At 42.4% G+C, this 24,912-nt stretch overlaps 2 protein-coding genes across 2 annotated transcripts in view; one reads left to right on the top strand and one right to left on the bottom strand.

Annotated features, from left to right (window-relative positions):
* The window catches only part of xpnpep2 (X-prolyl aminopeptidase (aminopeptidase P) 2, membrane-bound), a 113,541-nt gene that overhangs the window by 76,269 nt on the left and 12,360 nt on the right, over nucleotides 1-24,912 (bottom strand). The window lies entirely within an intron of this gene.
* On the top strand, nucleotides 84-22,121 carry apln (apelin). Its single transcript, XM_074674383.1, has 3 exons — nucleotides 84-698; nucleotides 14,262-14,434; nucleotides 17,824-22,121. Exons 1-2 carry the CDS (start codon nucleotides 632-634, stop codon nucleotides 14,426-14,428), a joined length of 234 nt encoding a protein of 77 aa, XP_074530484.1. The 5' UTR covers nucleotides 84-631; the 3' UTR covers nucleotides 14,429-14,434; nucleotides 17,824-22,121.

A 24,912-nucleotide genomic window follows, 5' to 3' on the forward strand; every position in this document is an offset into this window, starting at 1 on the left:
GGGGGTGGGTGGGGGGGCTTTTCCGTGACCCACAGAGTCAATGATACATAAGCCACATGACCAACTGGACTCACACACACACAGGGACACACACGCAGACAGACAGACAGGCAGACCTGACTGCAAGCGGACTTCCAGCAGCACATTCACAGCTCCACTGAACTTGGCTCTCGCTGCTTTTTCCTCTGACAGAAGAAAAGAAGACACACACACACACACGCACGCACACACACACCTCCGTGGGAGAGCTTAGATAAAGACGTGCCTTCAGTCTTGGAGTGGCGCTGTCACACACTGATATACAAATACGCATTTAGACAAATACACAGGCACAGTCAGTACACACACACACATATTCCCACAAATTGACACACTCACTTCTAACACACACACGCACACACAGGGGAGCAAACAGTCTCTCTCTCCTTCTTGCTCGCTCAGCTGCTCTCTCTACCTCTCCCTCTCTCTCACACTCTCTCTCCCTCCCATCCACACACACACACACACACTCACACACACATACACACACTCACACACACACACACGCACACACACACAAACATACACACACACACACAGCACTACAGTATATCAGCGAGTGACTAGCGGAGAGCCAGAGGGGAGTGCAGAAATGAATGTGAAGATCCTGACGCTGGTGATTGTGCTCTTGGTGTCTCTGCTGTGTTCTGCCAGTGCTGGTGAGTACAGGAGCGGCCAGCCTCGTCGCCGGTCCTCTCTCCCTCCTCTTTTCCATTTCTCTCTCTGTTTGCCTGTTTGGCTCGTGCAGGCAGCTGTAGTTGATCAGTTACCCAGCATGGTTAGCCTTGTGTGGGCTCTAAAAGGCAGGAATATTAGCACCTGGCTGTATACAGTACTGCACTGCAGTGGTTATACTGTCTAGCTATTGTACTGCCTTTGCTATTATGCTGAACTTGAATGTGTTTTTAGCTTACACTAGTTATTTTCCTCACTACCTCACCTTGATGTGAGCTTGTTAGACTTGGAGATGAATTATTAGCAGGTTTCTTTTTGTAGAGCTACTGCTGAGTGACGGATATGCTAGATGTATGTGTGACTGTTGTGGCTGTTATGAAATGTAAGATATGCATGGCACATGTTCTGCAAGGTGGAGTGAATCTGGTTAATTCAAAGCTGTGTGTAGCCTATCTGACCTGAGTGCTGTAGGATTATTACATGACTGTGATTGTGCAGCAGGGAAACACAGCACCTATATACATGCATGGCTCCTGTGGTGATGATAATGAGGACTGTAATTGTTGTACGCATCAATGAGGGGAACACAGATCCCAGATGCATGGATGATCTCCTGTGGGGCTCAGTCTTGATGCCTTGTCACAGTAAATTTCCGTAAAGTGCTGCTGTGTTTCTGAAGCTATTGTTGTGCTAGATATCCGATTCAGTTTGGACTTAAAATGACTAACATTTGGAGCAAAAACACAGGCTTGGGACAATTACAAAGGGGCATGGCATTCTCTCTGATGGCTCATGAGAGTGAAGAGGTTGTGAGAAATGTGGCTGGGGGGTTTTAGTTTGAAGAGCGATGGGCAGTCTGCAGATGTGATGCAGGTAACACTGTGGTGTGAAAAAACAACAGTTAGGCCTGTGTAAATGTCTGGACCATCCTTTGAATTATCACCTACACACCAACTACAGAAGCTGGGGAGACACAGACAGAAGCTTTGTTTATGTGTGGTACATGTTGACGAGGCTAGCCTGGTTAACATTAGGGGTATGTAAGATGTATCTAAAACTAGGGCTTTGCGATGCTAAATTGAAAACATCAAGAAAGACTGGGATCTGATGTGTACGATGCTGCGAGGCTATATGTTGCTAGGCGCTGAATAGACTAAGATGCTGTGTAGACTTTCTGCTTGAAAGATGCTGTCCACTCTGTGTATCGATCCGTGGCCACAGCACTCACAGTTCCCATGCTTCCCAGCACATTCGCCTCAGCGACATGCTATTTTTGTCTATGGCTCTCAGCACATGAGTAAATGGGAAGCAATTATCTAGCATCATGGTCAGTGTCGTTTTTCACGCCCTGCGTGTGGCTAAGCATGTTCCATGCCTGAGAGCCCACCGTGCTACACCAGCGACGGGGAACACAAGGCTGCCGTGCCTCTGGGCTTTCATGGAAGCTTATCCTTCACAACGTTGTTCAAGTCACGCCGCTTATGCGCCTCTCAGTCCCCCGGCAGCTACTGTAGTATGAGCGCTCCATTGACAGAGAGGAAGGGAGGGAAAGGGAGTGAAAAGGAAGAGGAGATGCAAGTGTGTTGCGGCGTTGATGATGGGTGTGGGGAGGGATGCTAGCTGGAGTGTGTCTGCGTAGCCTCTGCTACAGTATGCGCTGTCGCGGGAAGGTGTCGGAAGAGGCTCTGCATGTAGGCAGTGGGTGTGAAGCCTTTCATCTTGAGACAAACGCTTTTCCAGTTCAGTGGGCTTCTTCTCTCTTGCTCAGGCATCTGTGTGTGTGTGTGTGTGTACATGTGTGTTTGAGAATGAAGAGAAGGATGCACAGAGAGTGAGATGGAGAGAGCATGTGCTTGTACACTTGCAGGAAGCGATGAATGCTGGACTGAATCTGACTGTATACAGTAGGGTGGGGAAGTGTGAGTCTTGATCGTATTTGTGATGTATGGATGCATTTGCATACTAGCAAGACCTCCTAGTGCAACAGGCAATTCACTCGAATAGCTGCTGATAATATTTGCTCAGTCCACTAAAAGAGCTGCTGGGGCTTTCTCTGTGTAATATTAGCATCCTTTAGCAGCGCACTTCAATTACCCATCCTTGAAAAGCACTCTGGCTCAAGAGTGGGCTCCAGCTTTAGACATGTGGTATCCATAATTCATCCCAAGGCTGATCACTCTCCTTCCTCCCAGTGTAACTCCTCAGACGGGGATGTAAACAGTCCTTATTCTCAAAACATTTTTGTGCCTAACAGGGTCGCTTGAGAGGACATTAAAGCTTCATTTCTTTTCTTCTGCCACTGAAACACACTATCAATCTTCACCAAGGGACACAAGTGATACGAACAATAACAGCTGGCTAATACACACATACACTTACCTGGCCACATACACACACACACACAGGGGGTGTAATCGTGAGGCCTGCGTTGAACAGGTGAGTTGAGGTGTGTGTAAGCGGAGCACTCGGCCCAGATCTGAGACATTATCTGGCAAAGAAATCGTCTGCTTGGGGAGGATTTTATGCGAGCTGTCAGCAGTGCTATTATTCCGTATTAAACTTTGATGTATTGTTGGGGCTGGCTGCTCTGTGGCACCATCATGCATACATACTGTAATGAGGCCCGACTTGCTCAGATGCTCATCCAAGTGTTGCAAGTCCAAGTACAGCCAAAAAGAGGAGGGTTACAGCACATGTAGCTGCTTATTGAGACACCTCAAGGCATTAGCTCCACCTAGCTGGGTCTGATTGTTTTGTTAAAAAACATCAAAAGGTCTAAATCACCCGTAACCAGGAAGCTTTAAATCATAATCCTTGGTTTTCTAATGTATGGAAGGTGTCTCTGCTTGTGGACGTGATTACGGTGGTCGTGGAGAGAACAAAAGCAGATAAACTTTTCCAGATGTCCCAGTATAACATAATAACAGTGGGCAAACAGTCATGTCAAAGGGGGAGCAGTAGAAAGGTTATTACAGGATTATGGAGGATTGCTGGGCCTTTTCCTTTTTCTTTTTTCTTTAAGGCACAGGAGCTTGAGAGCACCAGCTGGGTTTATGTCACACACACACCACAAAACACACAAACACACAGGCACTCACACACACACACACACACACACACACACACACACACACACACACACACACACACACACACACACACACACACACACACACACACACACACACACACACACACACACACACAGGGTCAGATAAAAACCTTTTCATGAAGAACCTGGATTTCCTCTTCATGCAGCATTACCAGGAAATAGAGTCAGCAGCCTACAGCAACAGTGTAACTCTGCAGACAATAACCACACACACATACACACACACACACCACTCATACACACTCAGCAGAAAATTCTAGAGTTGTGTTTAGGAATTAAGTAAAGAGGGATTTGTTGGCCCCCTGTTGGCGTGGCTCTTGTTAAGCTTGTTAAGCAGAAATTGCAGCATTATAACTACATTTAATGATCCTGATGGACTTTTTTTAATGTTGCTTTGTTTTAGCATTACTTTTGAATAATGTAAGACTGTAACTTTTGCCTTTCCGTTGGTTCTGAAGTAGCTTACAGTTTTGTATTCTTAGTGAGTTTTGATTACAGGAAGCAAACACTGCATCACATCTGAGACATTTCTAACTTGAAAAAAACACACAACAATTGAAAGGCACTCAAGGGTTGGCTGTATTTCCAATCTTTGTCTAATATAAGTGGTAATAAACACTTAGTTTGAAGAAGAGGAGGACCACACTGTTTGTACTGAGCCATCTGTCAGCGTGCCAGACTTCTCACACTGCAGAAAAAGCTAATTTAGCTCTTTACCTTTGTTGTTGTCGTTGCTGCTGCTTCACCGTTTCGATCCCTTCATTGTTTAAATCTTCAGTCTTTTTGGTCTCAGTTCATGCAATGTGATGTTAGTTTTTTGGTTGTAATGCTATTGCCATTTGTGGTGTTGGTTGGGATATTTGGGTTGTTTTGAGGTCCTATTTGTTGTTAATAGGAGTATTTAGCTTTTTCTCATGTAAGCTTTAAATGAAGTCAAAACACACTACATGTGTTAAGCTATGGTTACATTTTTTTGGCTGTATAGTTGGTAATGGGGAACAAGGATTAAATGTTCCTAAACCAGATTAGCTGATAATTGTACATCTTTTAATTTCCTAAACTATGAATTGCCACTTTTTTCAAATGTCTGAATTAGCCATGTCATTTTGTAGTTTTAAACTTTGATTGAACAATACTTCGGTCAAGTATTGATGTTTTCCAATGAGCTGTATGAGTAATTGTGGATTGGCAAAAAAAAAAATGTTTCCAAGGTTTCTCATCTTTGAAGAAGTTATCAGTGTAAGGTTAATGTTAATGTCAATAACCCATATATCTTCAAGCTAGTTGGACATTTGGTCATGATGCGTAATCTTAACGGACCCATGATGTGCAACTGAGTGTTTCATCGAGTCTCTCTGCAATGAACCATATCACATCTGTATAATATCACCCAACATTAGCTCTTTGAATGGCACCCTCAATTGCCCTAGAGTGGGAGGGAGTTGTGGAAGAGATTTAGTGAAAAATCATAACTCATTTGGTAGGGATATAAGGCTAACCGTAGGCCTAACACTCCCCGGGGAGCTCGGCTGCTTGGAAGACTTTGGCATATGTGACTGCAGGGCTGCTGTAATGTAATTCAGAACTCTTTGAATGAATAAATCTACTCACTTAGATCCTCCCATGAGAGTGAATTCAGTGAAGGGAGAAAAAAAGGGAAGCAAAGGGAGAGTAGAAGTCGGGCTGAGAGAACAGACAAATGAAAGGGTGGACAGAAAGAGAGGCTATCTGGGAGTTGAGAGGTTGTGTAAGCTTTCCATGGTTTAAGAAGTCACAGCTGGTGATCTAGTCTGTCTTTATGAACTTCATATGTTGAATAATGACAGTTTCATGGCTTTTTAAGATGTCTGTTGAACTAAATTTGCTAAATTACTTGTAAATTAAATTCTGACTCCATTCTGGTTCCTTTTGTCACAGAACAGAACCCCACACCCCCTGAACTTTGAGGGCACAACCTCGGGGTTTGGGGAGGAGGTTTTTGAGGGGGGTATAGAGTGGGGCTCCTGTGTTAACCAGACCTCATGTGATCACCAGACCCTATCCTCAGGCCCGGGGCGCTCCTTACAACTTAATTAGAGCCAGATATTTCCAAAACCTGCTCTGTTTTCCACCAGTGTCCAATATGAAAGTGATTTATGGGTCTCTTTTTGAACATTAAGTGTTACATTTATTATGCCAGATCATATTACTGATCAAAATCTAAATTGACATTTTTATTAACAGGCTGCAAAACCGCAGAATAAATACTGTGGTCTCTAAAAATGCAGGTGCCTCTATTATTTTCATGCTCAATTTGTAGCACGCAAGAATGAGAAAATATGACCTCTGTTTATTGCTTTAGAGATGTCATTTGTGGAATGAGACGGTACTTCAGGCGCTATAACTGCATGTAGGAGGAGTTCATTTTCCTGAGAATTAAATAAACATGGAGTAGAGAATAGTCTCCATTAATGCCAACCATCCATAGGCGCCATCATGGATCATAGATGTAATAAACGTGTAGCTGTGAGCGCTGCACAGCTGGCTGATGTTAGGCTGCTCAATCAGACGAGGGATTTCACTATGGAGATGTCAGAATGGATTGGGGCTATCACGGATGCTGCGGAGGGACTTAGAAGATCTCAGGTTCATTTTCTGACACTCCCACTGGGATCTGTCTAAATCCCAAGCCTCAGGCAAAAGGATGTGCATGTCACTTTATTCTCACGGAAATACAGGATGTTGCGGTGAATCTAAGTGGCGTAAAACTCTCACTAACCTCATGTTCTCGCCTATAACAAAATGTATGAAAGTGTGAAACCGCTTCCACTGGGGGCCTTTCATGACAATACAGAAATCATTCATTTATGAAACCATGCATTATTCATCATAACAGCTCCGTCTTTGATCACAACAATGTTTTCTGTGGAGACTGTGTCCCACATACAGGTCTGCACTTCAACACTGGTCAATCAAACAATCTGCCTCTCACTGCTTGCTCTGGTTCAAGGCCCCTTACTGTTTCCTTGTGTCTTACACACTGATCATAAGAAGCTGCTTGGCTCCCAGGGCCCCTGAACATAAACAGATGTTTGTAGAAATGCAAGAGCAAAACAATATTTGGAACTCATAAACACACAGCCACATCAGGCGAATAGTTCATCCAAACTGCTGATGAAAACCTTATAAACACAGAGGACCAGTAAACATTAGCTCACCTGCAGCACAGCGCAACCTAACATGTCAGTAAAAACCCTCAGGGTTTTCATTCTGTACTTCATCTGTTGGCCATAATTACTTCAAATATTTAATTGTTTTTTCTTAAATAGCAGTTGTAGCCAACAATTTAATGTTGAAAGAAATGTAAATTCAATGTTTATAAGTTGTCATTATTGACAGTAATAATGAAACTTTTAATTTCCATGGTACAATGTTATTATTGTGATGGGGCATTTCAGCCTTAGGTTGGCAAGTGACTGACATTTTTCATAAATCATTTACCAGAGGTTATGAAGTGCAATGGTTGCAAAGCAAACATCTACTGTCAAGTCCTCAAAACTTTAAATGCAAATTTTTGTAAAACTATGGAACAAATAAGTGCTCAAAAAGTGCAATTTAGTCCTAATTACAAATCACTTTTTTTAAAAGGGACAGCAGACAATGACACCTTGTGCTTGCTGTTTTAGTGTCAGAGCCCCTGTATAAAAATCATTTGTTGTGGTTGAGACCCAACACAGTCTGACGCAATGTTGCTGCTCTTTCCTTTAATAGTACTGTTTGTGCTACGGAAGAAGTGATGGTCCCCTAAGGCATTAAAGCTGCAGTGAACCCTGCGCAGTGACGTCTCTGTCTCTCTCTTTCCGTCTCCCTCTTTCTCCCACACCTCAGATGGGAGAGCACACAGGTTCACAGCAGGAGGGGGGGGTGACACAGGAGAGGGAGGGGGCAGTGTTTCACATCTGATTAGCGTGCCCATGGAAACGGATGGTTGGAGGATCCTTTTGCCCTTGACATGCAATCTCTAGAGATCAGGGCAACGGTTGGTAGCCTTACCAACCAAGTATACCTGCCATGTGAAGAGATTTAGCCGGCTGTTGTTAGCAGAAACAGCCACACCAGCATCTCTCTTGGTCCAGCTCTTGGATGTTAAGAGAGAAAAGAAAGAAATCTCCCTTTGGAGTTATTTTTTTAATATTTGTCTCGCACTGCTCATGCGCAGTAGGCTCGAACCTGCAGTAACCTTGTAGCCACAAATTCACCCCTTTAACTGGAGAGGGACTGTGAGTTAAGTGACAGGCAGTCAAGTGGCGAGGGGAGTCAGTGGCTTCATTAGCTGCTGCCGGCCCTTTGAACTCACAGCGCTCTGATCATAGCAGAGAACGCAGTCTCACACCTCATCATTTCATCCACTCTCTAATTCAGGAGCAGAGAAAGCAGCACACTGCACAGGCGGCTGGCTGACTCAAAGGGACATCTGCAGAAAAACCAGAGACCAAAGGGGTGCTCAGTTTGTCTTTAATTTCTTCTGAACCTTCAGTGAGGATGGGGGTTGGCAAAGGGAGCAACTTTTCATGCACTTTGGTTTCCTCACTGGAGTTTGTGTGGACAAAGACTGCCTTCAAACAAAGCCACAAGCCTAGCATTATCACAAAAAACAATGCTGCATATCAAACAGTCCCAGACGGAAATAAAAGATAGAGCTTATGACCAAAACACCCCCCTCTCCCTGAGAGGAACACTCAGAGGCCAAGAGCCCACAGAGGAGGTTAAAAACATCACACACTCAGATTGCTGAATTCAGCCTGTGTGCAGAGAAATTTGTAAATTGAGAACCTGCTCAATATCAGCTGACAATGTCATTCTTTTGAGCTAAACTGAGCGCCTTTCATGGTGGCTGCCATGGTAACGTGGTCTGAAAGTCCGCAAGCAATTGGTACCAGTTTCTGCCAAGGCCCAGACTTACTGGTAGGCATGCGATAAGCAGCATTTCCGACACTAAATGTTGGATTGTGTGAGCTGAACAACAAGGGACTGCCTCCTTGTTTCGGCACTGTTCCATATGTGCAGGATGAATGTGTGGGGAGGCTATCAGACAGCTAGCAAATCCCCAGAGTGATGCTGTAGCATTGCAGGGACTTATTCTAGGTTAAAAGAATGTTTGGCTCCTATCTGCCACATTTAACACATCTCACTCGTGGCTAAATATTCCTGATCCCCTAATGTGCTTATGCAGCAGGAAGCATCTCTGTCTGTGACATGTCTGTGTCTGGCTGTGTGGGTTAATGTGTCTGCAGTGATGGCATGCTATGGACGAGTTAGCCAAAGCTGCTTTAAGTGAATGAAGGAAAGAGGTACATGATGGAGACAGCAGGCCTGCTCGTACAATGTCATGGTTATAACCATGGCTACACACACCAGGGTATTTATTCATCCTCTCTTTCTTGCACAAATATTTTTGTCTCACATGAGGATGACACACTCTTGTAACAAGCCAATCTGCCTCCAGTTTACAAGTATAAACATTTTATTTCACTGTGCATGCCAACAGAAAATTGTTGTTTTAAAGGTTAGCTTAACAGGCTGATATCCAATCAATTATTAGATCAGAATATCTTGGTCAGGAAATGCTGTAATTCTCAGGATTCAAAACATGGAGCTGTGGTATATTTCTATCCTACACGGGCACCTAGGGTCACTCTTTCAATGCCAAACAAATCCCATTGTCTCAGCTGTTTGTTCACACATCGAAATACTTTCACAGAAATTCCACAGGGGGGAGATTTGTGATGCAGCAGTGTCAGATAAGCAATGCAGGGACAGCAAAGAAACAGAGGCAAGACTAAATGTTTTGAGCCAACCAAGAAAATGGATCAATGACATTGTGCTCAGCTGATTCATAATCAGTGTGACTGTGAGTGATGAGCAAGACGAGTAAACAAACAGTCAAGATTCAAGAGGACAGCAAATTAATTTGCAGTGACACAGAGGAAATTAAACGGATTAAATTTGGGTGGCCATGCTTGACTGTGCTTGTCCATATTTAATATTTCTAAACCATGAACACAGGCCTGTATTGACTTGTTGCTACAGCTTAACTCACAGGCTGGTATTGCTTGATCCCTCATGTCCTCGTGGCATCAACCATTATGCAGTGGCTGTATTTACAAGTGCAGACATTTGTTGTGTGGTAATTTTGGCAGGCGATTCACACAAATCAGCTTTACAACCCTTAATAAGTAGCTCTGGCCCATTTGCAATGCTGTCTGTGTTCCTGCGTTGACACAGGCTGCTGTGATATACAGTCTGCTCCTGATAGCCATGAGGGCAGCTGATGAACTTGGCATCAAACCAGAGGACGGCCATTCCTCTTTTCTGACTGGATGGACAAGTGCTGGGAGATGTATTTCTCTCCAGGCTCCGCTGATAGACTCTTGCAGAATCAACAGGGATAAGCTGTCAGTATCCCGCTTTCGGCTAAGCTGTAAAAAGACGGAGAGCCGGCCATTTAAAAGACAACTTAACAGATATCACCTGAGGAGGTGTTGGTGAAACTGGGGCGGGGAATGAGGGAGCAGCCAACAGATATTTATAATTTGTGTGTACACAGGAAAAGTCGTAAAACTGTCAAATTCTCAGTTGTATTCTTGACCAATTCTGCCTCTTAACTACCCAAGGTCTTTGCCTTCTTTCTTTCAAACACTTTTAAATATTCTCACGATACCAAAACCAAAAACTTTAGCACCAGAAACACGAGCATGGACTCACCAATCATAGACTGGTTCCTCTTCTTTCTGCAAGTGTGTAAAAAATAAGTTGCATTGTGATAGTTTTTGCTAAAGGGTGAAGGGTAGATGGCACCTTTTTTCACTCTCTGCCAAGTCAGTCAAAAAGAAAATGCGTCAAGATCACCTCTTTTAAATCAAATATGACATGACAGTTGGTTTACATGAGTGTTGAGTAGATTAAATGTCTTAGTTTGTCAAAACTCAGTTTTTAAAAAGGGTTTTAACTGCAGTTCAAGCATATTCCTAAATGTAAAACCTGATAATTAAATCCTTCCACCTTCTAGCCTCTCAGGCTTTGTATAAACCATGCAATGCTCTTCCATTCTTTCTTCTTTGAGGGGGCAATCGCTAATGCAGGCAGCAGAAACACCAATAACCAGGCATTCCTGAAATTCCCCCTTTATTAAACTTTAATTAGGGAATTACCTAGAGGGGGAAGAAGTGTTGAGATTTAGTGGAAAGAGGTCAAAACTGGGGCTCCAAGGTCATCAGTAGTAGAGATAAGACTCTTATTATAGTTCAACATATGCTTTCCTGCCATGTTACTGTTTTACCAACCCTACACAAACATGCAAACATCCCATGGGAAGAGATCAAATGGGATACCACAGAGACGGGATCCAATTTCAGAGCAGGGAGATAGCTGAGATATCTTTGTTTATGGAGATGAAATACACATTATCCAATAATAAACCTGCAACGGAAACAATCAAGAGGTCTTACACTGATGCATCAGATCTGCTGCAGTCTGTGTGTACATGATGTTTATAACAGATGGGTATACAAAGCTAGCTGTTGCTGTATGTCACACCTGTCACACAGAGAGACTCCTCTGCAGGCTGCAGGAGTTAATCTATACAGCCAGTGTTATCACTGGGGCCGGATTATTTTTAGCAGCTTTCATTACACTTTTCTATCCTGTAGCCAGATTGGATAGGTTGAGATTTGTCAGGAGAATCACGAGATGTTCTCCCTTCAAACCCCAGTGCCGAGCAGTGTCTGACAGCTTCCAATGGCAGGGACATCTAAATTGTCTCATTATGGACCTGGGTTATGACAGCCGGAGCCACCCAGAGAGGAGCGCTAGATGACTTGTGTGAGCGAGGGTACGATTACTTTACCATCATGCACTGCAGTGTGTGTTTGTGTGTGTGTGTGTATGCAGGGCTATACTATGGATGTAATTGCAGCACCTTCTGAACTAACCCATCACTCAACTTCAGCAGCAGTTAGGCGTTTCGTGGCACTGTACTTATTGCAGTTACTGTGAGACATTTAAAGTGTCAGTATGCTTTAACATAAGCGCTTTTCAAATGGTTGAGTTAGAGTTCAGTGTCTGCAGGTTCCTTCCCCACACATCTCTACGATGTTGGAATTGGGAAAGGGGTTACTTATGACAAATTACTCAACCTTTTATGAAAAAAAAGTGCTCTTATAAGGTCAAGTCTACAGAGTTTGACATTTTCCATCATTCCCCATTGCACTTTTCAATGAAACTGAACTTAAGAATAGATACTAACTTAAACATGTCAGGATTTGAATTTTTTTTTGTCCCCCAAACATTGTCTGATAAAGCTTGCAAAGTTTGTTTCAGGGTAGACTGAAACACACTGCAGCCCTGTTTTTTTTAGTCTGTTCTGCATCCAAACAGTTTTGTAAAGCATTCAAAGAAGCAAACCCCCAAAATAAACTCCTCATACAGAGAGTGTATCCACATTCAACCCCCTGGACTTGAAGGGAATGAGCTGAATGCCTTCAGAAAGTGTCAATGTTCCTCATTCACGGTGTAACAGGAACAATAACAAAGGGATAATGCGCAGATTAGTCCTCCTAAGGGCAAAGATGGGCTTTAGATGCAGAAATATGCAACAGAGATTTTCCCTGCTGCAAATGAATTAGCCTACTGTTCGCCCACAAGTATACTGTGTAATGTGCTTGTGGAAGGAGATTAGTGTGGAAATGGAACTTGAGATGTCTGGCGTTTCAGGGATATACATTGAAAACATTTGAAAAGCCGTCTAGCTCTGCCTTGCAGTTCTTCATTATTTAAACCTGAAGGCTAAAAAACCTCCCTCTTTTTCTTATCTTTTTTTCTATGGAAAGTTGTTCTTTTGAAAATGTCTTCAATATGCCACAGCTGAAGGTCAACATTTGCCTCGTTTCCAATGGCGTTTTGAATTCCGCTCTTGAAGAAAGCTGCCCTCTATTCAGGCAAATTGATCTTGCCTTTTAGCGCCAGCTGAGTGTTTTGAACGAAGTAGACAGGTTTCAGAGTTTTAACATTTCAATCAGGCGTCATTCTCAGGGGCACAGCTGTGTCTTGTTCATATAACAGCCTTTGGTATCACCATTCTGCCACATCTAAATACACAGACTGATGAAAAGAATCCAATATAGCAAGGCACCCAGTATCATCATGGCTTTTGTAAGCTGCTAATCTGCCGTCCTCAGTAAACTGTCTGCTTTCACAAACCTATGCGGTCTGCAGGATGACTTAACTTAAACAATGTCCTAACATGAGCCCTGGTGAAGCCAAAGATGGTTATTTTGCCCTGGAATTCTAAAAATGGTCCCAGCGTCTCTAAGCAGAGGGGACAGGAATGTCGTGACCTCTTGTGAGTGATGCTAATCAGGTTTCTGACGGACCAGTGGACATTTGTGGGATCTTTAAAAAAAGCTATTTGGCAATGATGTTTTCTGTTTTCTGTACTATGGATAGGATATTGTACTTTTTTTGTTTGTTTAAGTTTTGTATCACTTTCTTGGGAGTATAATGAATGCTATAAGAATTAGTCACTGAAATCCCCTTTGAGTGGCTGTTCAATCACATCTACACTGCATTTCTAAAACCCATCCCAACACATCTGTGGAATATCACAATCCAAACTGAGGTATTACCATTTTTACATCCCCATATAAAAAGTAATTCTTTGCTTTTACTTAAATTTTACAGGACTATATAACTGGCTGTAGAGTGAAAGATCACCCTTGTTAAACATGCCATTAAGAGTAAGGGTACAACCGCAAAAAATCTTACCTAAATCAAACCTCTGGATCTTTAAGATGCGGTCTTTTGGTTACCAAGAGGTTGAAGGGTCAGAGACTCACTTGAGGTGGACCAAATCATTTGGAAAAGAGGGGCTTAAGGGGATCATGCCACACTTATTGAGCAATGACTTCGAACATCTGGGATCACTCTCAAACACACGTGCACCCACACACACCTTAAACATTCACACACAGTCTCTGAGAGACAACGCTGCTCAACTCATCTCTAATCTTGGATCAAACACTGCCACAGGATGCACCTCCACGATATCAGGCAGAGTTTGTAATCTTTAGGAAGAGTGACAGAGACATGAGACACAAGGGTTTAGCTTCCCCGTCTTCAGATGAGGCTCTGTCTATCTGCTCGTCTGTGATCCCAACACAGGGAATTGATGAACTACGAAACTGGGTGGGCTCATAGAGGCCCACACACAGACTTATCTATACACGTCTCTTGTTTCCTCATCATTTACCGTTGTGATTCTTTTTTGGATCCTGCTGCACATCTGCACTGATAAGCATTGTCCAATTGTGATACTCAAGGTGTGAAAGATGAGAACACAGTTAACTAAAGAGGACATGCTAGGGGATCTAACTGGTCTCTCTCTCCTCATGTCTTCCAGGTCCCATGGCCTCCACGGAGCATGGCAGAGAGCTAGAAGATGCGCCTACAGTGAGAAAAATGGTCCAACAAAACCCAGCAAGGGGGGGTCAGACCCACAGACCATCCGGCTGGAAGAGGAGACGCCCACGGCCACGTCTTTCCCACAAGGGGCCCATGCCGTTCTAGAGCAAGGTGAGTTTCTGGGAGGCCTGAGCAAAATTATGCCTATTTGGTTTTGTTTGGAATAGCATGCCATCAAACCTGCCAAATCACCAGTTGGTACCAAACAGTGAAAGGCTTTAGCTCTCTGTTTATATCTCTGCTATGCTTTTGGATCATGTTTCTGTCAAATCAGAGGTACGAGAGCAAAACCATTCCCAAAATCAAATCATAACTGCTGACAACAGAGGAAGCAATTTCAAGGAGGAACTGGTATGAGAAATATGGTGTTGAGACTGAAAAGACATCAGCAGAAAAAGTTTCAATGTTTTTGATGATGAACAGAAACTCAGCATCCAAAGCAGTTAGACTCACCTCAGACTGAAGGATATTATTCCTGGCGTCACGGGAAGTTCAAGATTTTTTTTTTCAGCCAGCTAGCATGCTCTGTAGTACAACACAGGCTTTTACAGTGCTACGTCATTTCTTTTCTCATGTGGCGGACAGTTCTACTTAGACACACAATGTCTAAGTCAATCCTCCAAGCAAACATCATTTCACCAAACGTGAATGAGGGAATTAAAACCCTTTTTCCTAAAGATAACACTTAGTAGAGTTGGGTTACCTAATGGCACCGCTTCTCTCTCAAAGGAATGTTTAGCCTGCCGTCAAGTCAAACATGGCTTTGTGTGAAATCTCTTTCATCCAAATCAGAGATAATATTTTACTTATCACCTCACAGTTTGATTTTCTGCTCCGAACCAAAACAAACTCTGAATATTGCAGCAAAAACAGATCAAACTTCATTGAAAAACTGAAAGCCACTGTGACTAATTAAACAACATGATCAAATTTACACTTTATTCATACAAACTGAAGCTCTAGTTGCACTTTCTAATGTTAGCTCAGCTTTGTGAATGGAAGGCAACAGAACAATTACATCCCTACTTTAAGTGGATCTGAACTCCCACACACTTCTCTCCCAGACGCTGTGAGAGATGAAGAAACCCAACAAGACACAATATCCCTGCAGGAGGTGAGGAGCATACAGCACTGACCTGCAAAGGGTCGCTGTAAATTAAAGCCACAGTAAGAAGCAGTGGCAGCCGGAGAGTGTCAAGGCATGGTTAATCAGGTTAAAAGAGAAGGATCAAAGCTAGAGAAGATGGAAGCTCCTTCCTTCAAAGAAGTCAGAAATTTGAACAAACCATGGCAAATTTTTTTATCATTACTTTTTCAAAGGGTCAAATTTCTTTTGAGTTCAATCTTGCTTTCAATACAAGACTGTAGAGACTTGGCACAAAGGTGAAAACAATGAGCAAGGACCAAAGCCGAGATGGCTGCCCTTGAAGGAGGACATGAGTGCTCCGATTTTCCTCCGCCTGCCAGTATAAAAAGTTAGAATCCTCTCGACAAGTCGAGTGGTCGGGGCAGTTTAGTGCTCAGTGCAATGTCAACTTCAGGAAGTTTTGAGGCTTCGTAAAATTGAACAGCTTAGTGAATCACAGTGCCGTCTCCACAAACACCACTTAAACCAAACAGGCTGAAGATTTCCCTCCTTGTGTTGGTTTCCCACCTCTAGATCCTCTTATCATTGCTTAGCTAAGAGTTCAGTCTTGTGTGAGGGTTTCTTCATGTACACTTCCAATTCACCCTAACCTGACCGCAAACTGAGTCAAGCTGTCCAACAGCAGCAGGGCTTAGGAGTAATCCAAGTACGTTCTACTAAGAGAAAGATTCCCAGGAGTTAAATGTGTGTTTTTGATTTTTGATTTATTGGCTATGGACAACAGGTCCTTAAACATCATGTCTTGTACATAAATGAAACCAAAATACCCCCTATGATAGATGCTGATTGTTTATCTGCTGGCTTTATTGACATCCCACTCATTCTGCTAACCGAAATGCACAAAACAAAAAAGAATCTTGAGTCTCTTTGAAGCAGAAACTCTTCTTCACAGAAAATGAGAAGGTCATGAATCAGCACGATGAGGACTTAAAGTAATTACAGAGATTGATTTGATGTGCATTTTGATTTTCTGCCCATATCCCATGAGAGGCACGTGTGTATTCCAGCCAGTCCGTAGGGGGAGCTCCAAATTTTTTGACGTCACCGTCTGGGAGTTATCAGGCCGTTTATCTTTTAATTTAGTCAATAGTTTTCTCTTCTGATTAAAGTCTTTCCAAGACTGGATACTTACATTTATCCATCCTGTAGCCCCCTAACAGACTCATTTCTTCCTCACGTGTCCTGCTTTCCCCCTCGCTCTCAGCTGATGATGGGAAAAACACTTCTGGAAGCAGATGGAGATGCATTTTGTTTGATCAAAGCTAGAGGTCAATGGAGACATCCAGCTGAGGACTGGAGAGACTCATAGGCAGACAGACGTATGTGGATAAGTCATTACCGGACTTAACTTCATTACTGCGCTGTTAAAGAAGAGATTAGGAACCGTGATTTACTTGACAGGATACATTCTTCAAATCTATGCTTTGTAGCAACATCTTCCCCTTTCATAGTCACAATCAGCTCATCTGTTACCTTAAGACACCTGAGGCAAAGTTTGACTTTTCATCATTACATATTCCAGATGGCAGCGACTCTGGGAAGAGAGATGGCGACAGGGTCATCTTTAGATCCAAGAGCGCTATTACATCTCTTAGATCTAAGCTCTGCCAGTGACAGTCCAAAAGACAGACAGGATATTACAGATTTTAAGCCTCAGGCAATTTATGAAAACCCCTCGAGACCCTGAGTGGGAGCAAGCTCAGTGAATGCTCGCTTTTTTTTTTTTCTTTTTCATCAAACAACTTGAAGCCGGTCTCCTCCTGTGCTGCCACTGAGTTCTGTGCTATGACATCAAGGGGCTGAGGTCACCCTGTAGATCCCAAGAAATAAAAAACAGACAATAAACAACAACAACGCAACTCAATGGAGATAAGATATGCCGTAAATCGGTTCTCGAGGCATTACACGACGACAAAAATATGCCATCTTGAAACAAAACCAGGCTCTTATCTGTGGAAGAACTGTGCTGTCATGCAGGATAGCTCACCGCTCTTCTCATCTTATATCTTGGAAAACTATCACAAAGCAAAAAAAGATAAAAGGAGGAGAAAAAGGAGAAAACAGATTCCCTCATGACAGAGAGCGGAGCATAATGTTGTGATTGTGTTGAAAAGCAAGAAATACGTTTGTTTTTCTTACTACATACTACCCTTTTCTAGCAAAGGACATAAAATCTGGTTGGAATATCAACTGTTTTCTGTACACAGAGATACTGTGTGAGATGGAGACAGCCACACTGACTGCCTACAGAGCATTGTTATTTGAGAGGAACTTGGAATGTCCACAAGATTTTGAGAAACAAATACATACTCTAAAGGTTGTTTTTCTGTTTTTCTTTCTTTTTTTATTCCAGGCATTGCTTTGAGCGCCCTCCCCCAGGTTCTGATTTCTATGCTCTTCCTTTGCCTTGGGGGGCCTTGCGACAAAGGGGCCTAAGCTTGCCCAGCCTGAAGAGTGATGTCCATAGCACCTGCTGGTTCTTCAAGCAACTCTGTCCACAAAAAAAGAAAAAATCTGGACAAGCCGCTCACCCTCAGCTCTAGGAGAACATGGGGGCAGGAAAAGGGGGTGGGGGGTAGATCATGGAGCCCGAGATATCAGACTCTATTTCTCTGTCTCTCTTCTCTCTCTTTCACTCCCTCACTACTTATCTATCTCTGTCTTCTTCCCAAGTGTTTTTTTATTATTATTATGATTATTATTACCTATCATTTGCTTAATAGAGCCCAAACATAGCGATCTCCCTGAGAGTCTCACACACTTTGCATGACATGTGGTGCAGAGGGAGCCCAGTCAAAACTATCTGAGTCTCAAAGCATCTGTCACTTCTCCACGGTGTGGTATTCCCATCTCTGAGATCCAAGGTTAATGCAGCCACTGTTTTCATTGCTGTGTAGCTACTTAGAGGTTTATTAGCATGAGAGGACGCTGAATACACAGGGGGGCAGTATCAGGTTTGATGGACAACAATAGCAAATATTAAGTTCACTCATAAAACTCTGGATGTCTGCTGCAACAACGAGCTGAAGGTTTGAAAAGGAAGAGAAAAAGTGTCACATTTAAATGACATTTTAATCATTGCTTAATTATCATCATAAATGGTGCTTTGTACCTCGTACTGACAGTATGTCCACATGCAAATAAATCTGGACAAGAAAGACAGCACAACGTGTAGAAATAATCTATTTAAGTGACAGAATAATTACTTCATTTAGGAGATTCTTTAATCCAAAGCTATCCTGGTGTTTCTGAACTCATTAACACCTTAGAGGGGTTTTACTGGCGCACTCAAGGTTACTGTAACATGTCCCACCTTGGATGAGTCCTTTGACCCCAAATCCCAATCCCAATCCTGTCCCCAATCCCCAGCCTTCTCACCACACTGCTGCCGTGTGCAGCTGCTCTACACGACTGTTAACTGGCAGGGCCGGTCTGCTCCACCGACGGGCCGCCTCGCCTTTTAATAAAGTGCCAAATAACAACCTTCTCCACAATGCTGCCAGGAACGAAGGAAACAAAGGTTAGGGAGAAACACATTACCTCTTGTTTGAAGTCTTGATACACTGACACATTATGCATTCTCAATTTCTGCAAACAGAAATCCCACGTCGGACGATGTTAGCTAGGAGGATGGTGAAATTTGACCAAAAACATGAATACAGCTTCAAAGCAAACGTCAGCTCAGATAAAACGCCACCGTGATCAGCCTACCACTAGTGCTCTGGCTGTTTAAATATTCAGCATAAGGTTGGTTTGACCCTTTGACCCACATCTTTCACTTATGAAACGCTATGCCTTTCCATCATACTGGAATATATTACTGTTTATGTTTTTATTTCTATGTTTAGGTCGTTTCATTTCGTTTTTTCTCAGGGTGCTGTGATAGAGGCTTGTACTAGAGCAGTCTATTTTTTGCATTTATTTAACAGAACACAAACATACAATACATCTGAAGCTTATATAAGCATATTTTCGTATAACGTATCTTTTACTCCCTATATGTATTCATCGATATAGCCATGTATTCAGATTCAGCCCTTTCTCATCATGTTCCTTTCCCTACATTATGTTGGGTACAGTTGCCTTTTCTAGTCTGCCCTTCCACCGCACAGGTGGTCGTGGCTTTGATCATTATGCTCATTAAATCCTGGAGTTAATCTTTCTCAGATGGATCTCCCCAAGGCTGGCCGGGGCCACTTAGTCTGAGCTCATTGTTAAATTGGCTTAGGCTGAAACCACACCCTCCCCCCTTTTCCAATCCTTAACCCCCACTGATTCAGTGTGTAACCATGTAACATATTAGGACTTTAACCTGTAGAGCAGCCACCTTGAAATTGTTTTCCATTTGTCCGGTGTACAGAGCAACTTCCTAGTTCAGATTTAAGGTGAAAATCTGATTATAATCCAATGCAATTCAATCGGCCAAGACTCCTTTTTTCAAATTCAACCACATAACTGGCATGTTAACCCAGATTTCCAACCTTTTCCCTCTCGCCATGTCTCATGCAAATATTATAATAGAATGCTGAGTCTTCTCACACCCAGCATGAGAAGCTTTTATTAAGAGTGCATCTAAAATCACAGTGGTAATCCACCCAGCCAAGATCAGCTTGATTAAAAATGCATTAAATCCTAGGGCACTGTGAAGAGTAATAATTTCAGTTCCACCATTATTTTTTCATACCCTCTCAGACAGAGATGTAGATTTCATTAATGCTCCTCAGGAGTGAGACAGCTTTGCTCAGGATGTCTCATGTATTATTGGGGAAGATAGTATGAAGATATGAGCTGGGGATGGAAGTTCAAAGCCGCAGGAGTTGGGATGCTGGAAGTAGACTGGGTCATGGCAAAGGGGTTCAAATCGATATTTCCCCATCTCAGAAGTTATTGTTACGGAGCCGAGCAACGTCTGTATCCGCACTGTTCTTCATGAATGTATCCTCACCATCTGCACCAGCCATGCTGCCCTTTCAGAGACCAGAGCAAACCAATGTTTATGTAAAGTACTCTTTTTAATCTTGGTCTGGCTATCAGTTGAATCCAAAAATCAAAAGCCAAAAATCCCACTGATCCAAAGCCTCCAGTGTCAACAAAGCCCCAACAGATAGACGTGGCTTTGCTCCAAGACTTCTCTGTATGGGTTTGCAAGGCTGCACTTTTGCAATTCCATTATGCTGCTGGAAAAATACACCCTGAAAACAAGAGTCTCTTGATATGGAATGGTTTTCCAGTGTATTGTGACAATTTTTGTCTGATTCTTGTCTAGCTGGTTGTCCAAAGCTTACTTTTTGAATACAGTGTGAAAAGCTGTATCTTTTGTGGATGTAACAAAATAGAAAGTAGTCTGCAGCACAATATGTCGTGGACACGTAAAAGCTTTCAGGCGTTCTTTTCTTGTAGATGATAGCCCACAGTCCTCCCCTGCACATCAGGTTAATGGGCCTTGTGGTGTGGAAGGACAAGCACGTCCAGGCTCAAACTGAAATGGTAAACCAATACATTATGCTCGGGGAGCAAACCATTTTCCTTAATGGTCTTTTCCAGCAAGGCTTACACAAGAGAAACGATTCCTATCCTCTCAATGTTTCCTCTCCAGTTCCTCTTCTCTGTGACCATCATAAGGCCTGAGTAATGTTCCTATGCACTTGTTAGCATGTTTTCCTGGTAGAAAAATGTTTGTTCTCAGAGCTCACCCTTATGTGTTTAGTTCTTTTGTCCAACTGCATTTGGCTGGGAGTGTGTAAGGAGCAGGGATGAGCAGAGAGATTTGTGTTACTGATGGAGAAGCTAGCGGCAGGTTTAAAAATATTAGCTTATGGAGCTCCGTTCCCCACTAGCTGTGACACAACTCAAAACAAAGGATGACAAACACGAGGTTTTATGTTTGTTTGTTATTTTTTTTAATCCTAATGTGGTTCAGTTCTCTACCAGAAAAATTCCTTTAAATTCTCACCAAACCAACCATTTCCCTCCTTGTGGAAGTGGAAACACATTCCATAATTTTACCTTTTGAAGCCCCTCAAACTGTATCATGTTGGCCTTCGAGTGGGTGTCTGCAGGATCAAGTGGCTGATATTCAATCCAATGCATTCACACATTTCCACCAGCTGGGCAATCCAAAGGATAACTAGATTTTCTCTCCCGTGGGAAATGACTAAGATCTGTCATTATCCAGGAGCCTCAATATGAGACTTCCTACACCCAGAATAGCACAGGCCCCTCCTGCCTCGATTGCGACACATTCTCCATCAATGTAACCGCTGTGTCCAAAATCACAGAGAGATGCAGTCTGTAGGTTTCACACGCCATCGCAACAGTGTTACTAGGTCTGAAGCAGAAACCATTTAAAAGACGATGTATTACTCCTGAAACTTATATTCTGTTTATGGTGTGTGCTCATATTACTCACCAGGCCAAATGTACAGTCCCTGTCTCTGTTTTGATGTTGAACTGGGCAAAAATAAATGACATAAATAAATAAATGAATAAATAAATAAAACAAGTGTATCAGAAATGGTTGAAATACTGTGTACATATTTGAACTTTTGGTTTCTAATTTATAAAAGATAAGCTTTAGCTCTTGGAGTACTTATTTTATTTTTCCTTTCATGCGTAGCTTTGTGTTTTTATTTTCTATTTCTGTAAAGTGTGTAAATATATCTTTATGATAATAAGTAATATTAAAATCTTATTTTAAGAAAAAAACTGCATCATGTGTTTTTTGGAAAATGAATATGTTTGTTGTTGTTTGGGTGTTGTTTTAGCTAGTTAGCATGCTAGCATTTTCTGGTTAACAACACAAATCATGAGTCAGTTTTTCTTGATGATTTCATTAGTTTGGAGATTTTACCATCAATATAAAAAATCAAGTTGAAAGGTATATCAGCACCAAATGATATGTCAATCGATCCAGTAAGCATTAATAACTGAACTGTACTTAAAGAAGTCAAATCCCCAAACTCAGGGATTTGGGCTAATTGCCCGATAATGCCAAGTTTGTGGAAAGCTGATCTAACATTGCCACAACTTCAACCTAAATCAAGGCAACATGCTTTTTATGCTTGAAGAACAGTGAGGAGATGATTAAAATCAGATGGCAACATCCCCGGGAAAAATGAATGTCAGTGTTAACATTAACATCAGTCAGTCCAGTGGTTCAACACAATCAACTCTCTCTACTGTCACTTCTCTGCAAGTCATTATCAAGACAGTGAGCGGCTGAGAGAAGTTAAATCCAAAATAGAGCTTTTACAATTTTTCTTACAGTAAAATATAAGATTGGCTTTAGTGAAACTACACATGGTAGAAACATTCATCATCCTTTCTATACAGTTCAGAGGCCCACTGAATACAAAAAAATACTCACAATTGTTGCGATGCCTGTAAGCATAAGAGAAAAGATTGCTTTGTTCTATTTTTATAATCTTATTTTATCAATTCAGCTCTATTGTTTGTGTATTTCAAATTTGCTAGCTGAATCTGGACTTAAACTCAGCCAAAGGTAGACCAAAACATGTTTACCTGACTGCTACGGCCATTAACCTTTACCTCCAGCTGAATGGAAGGTAGAAAGTCAGTGTGCACACGCCTTTGGAAATGTAAATCAACTCCTCATCCATTAAGAAACACTTCACCAGTGACAGGTAGCCTTTCCAGAGCTTATAGTGCATACTAAGCAAGCTGCACATTAATGCATCCCAGCTGCTGAGCGTGCATGGAGACTATGGATATGTCTAGATGGACTGATGTTCGGCGTGCATATATACATGTCATATCTTCACACAAAGGGGGCTCCTCCAGAGTTGGGGCTGCATAATCAGAAAGGAATTTAATGGAGGTAGACGCACACTAGTCCATATTGGTTATTCTGATTTTTGGGGCATCTACTGTTGAAATGTCCTTTAGGAATCCCTGAACCATAGATTTAGCATTCAAAATGAAACAATGACATAGATTTGTCAGGATAAGCGGTATAGAAAATGGATGGATGGATGGACATAGATTTGTGTGCTTTTAATTAACAAAAGAAGGAAGTGCAACAGATAGTTATAGGTTTGAAAACCTCAGGCATGCCTCTTTCTTGTTGTATTGTTTACTTAAGAAAGGCTCTTTTGCTAAAATGTTCTAGGCCTCGCTTGAGAGCCACTCCTGCTCCAAACCCCCACAGGGACCACTCAGGGAAGTGTCTGGTTAACGCACTGAGCTGACATGTCATGATAGACAAGGAGTGCAACCCTGAGCCCCAGCAGCCCCCAAAAGACACCCAAGGTTATATCATCAAGCCTGGGTCAGCTGTATAATTGGGCTTGGGGTCACCGGGAGGATATGGAGCGTGACAATGAGGCTATAGAGTTACAGTTTGTGGCCGAGCAGGGCAGTGAGTGTAGTGAAACAGTGAGGCCAGACGTCCCTTTAAAGAGTTCAAGGTCCATCTGTGAGAGCGACTCCAGCCCTGTTCACTGTCACTGCTGGTATGTGTGTCACTGCCCGGCAGCCACAACTACCCTGCTGGGAGAGTGGGGGAAGGTTTATTGGGTTTGTTGTGAGAAAGAAATAAAACTTTCAAAATGACCAGAGATAGTTCCTGTCAGCACACTTTCAATTATTGACATCATCCTTTCAGCTACAGTGAAACATAAGATGTTACAGATTGGAAGTGTGTGCTGTTCTTCGCCTTCAGTGCTTATATATTTGTATGGATATATAAATACCACAGAAACAGACCATATCAAGAACATCTGGACTGCTTTTGGCACAGGGACCCAGAATCAACTCCTGCCACATCATAAAAAAAGCTTTACTGCTGTTGGCACTCACACAATACCACCAACAAAGCCCACAGAACCACTGACAAACCCACAGCAGTGGATACTATCCAGCTCACTACTGTTGTTCAACCACCTGGATGTCACATACTAAAACTACACAGAACCTACTGGCTGTGATTGCAAATCAAGTGCACATGTACGGGGCAGGTGCTGAAAAAGATATGGTTGTAATTTTATTATTTATATCAATGTTTTTTCTTGTTGTTATGTGGCAAAAAGTTGATAATTCAAAATGTGTGTAACTATGCAGTGTCTGAGCCAAGAAAGTTCAGTACAGTACATTCCTGTCTTTCACCATGGTTCTGCAACTGATTACAATTGTACAGTATACATAGAAGTTTTTTCCTGGACATATGGTGCGACAGAGCACAATGGGAAGGGATGCAGTGAAATACTATGAGATACAATATGATACAAGGTGAAAAGTCATTATACTGGTCACTGGTGTGGCTAAAATGTTTTGGTGAGCAGGCTGAATGACATGAATACCTTCAAACTGGATCCTTTCCACCAATCCCGGCGTTGGAAATGGATCAGGTAAGATCAAGTTTAGGTTAACAATCCCTACGAAGAAACTTAGGCCGCGTTTATACGAAAACGTTTCATCTGAAAAC

This window comes from Halichoeres trimaculatus, unplaced genomic scaffold (assembly GCF_033239565.1).
Source record: "Halichoeres trimaculatus isolate MK-OKI-2021-1 unplaced genomic scaffold, fHalTri1.1 fHalTri1_scaffold_7, whole genome shotgun sequence".
Classification (NCBI taxonomy): Eukaryota; Metazoa; Chordata; class Actinopteri; order Labriformes; family Labridae; genus Halichoeres; species Halichoeres trimaculatus.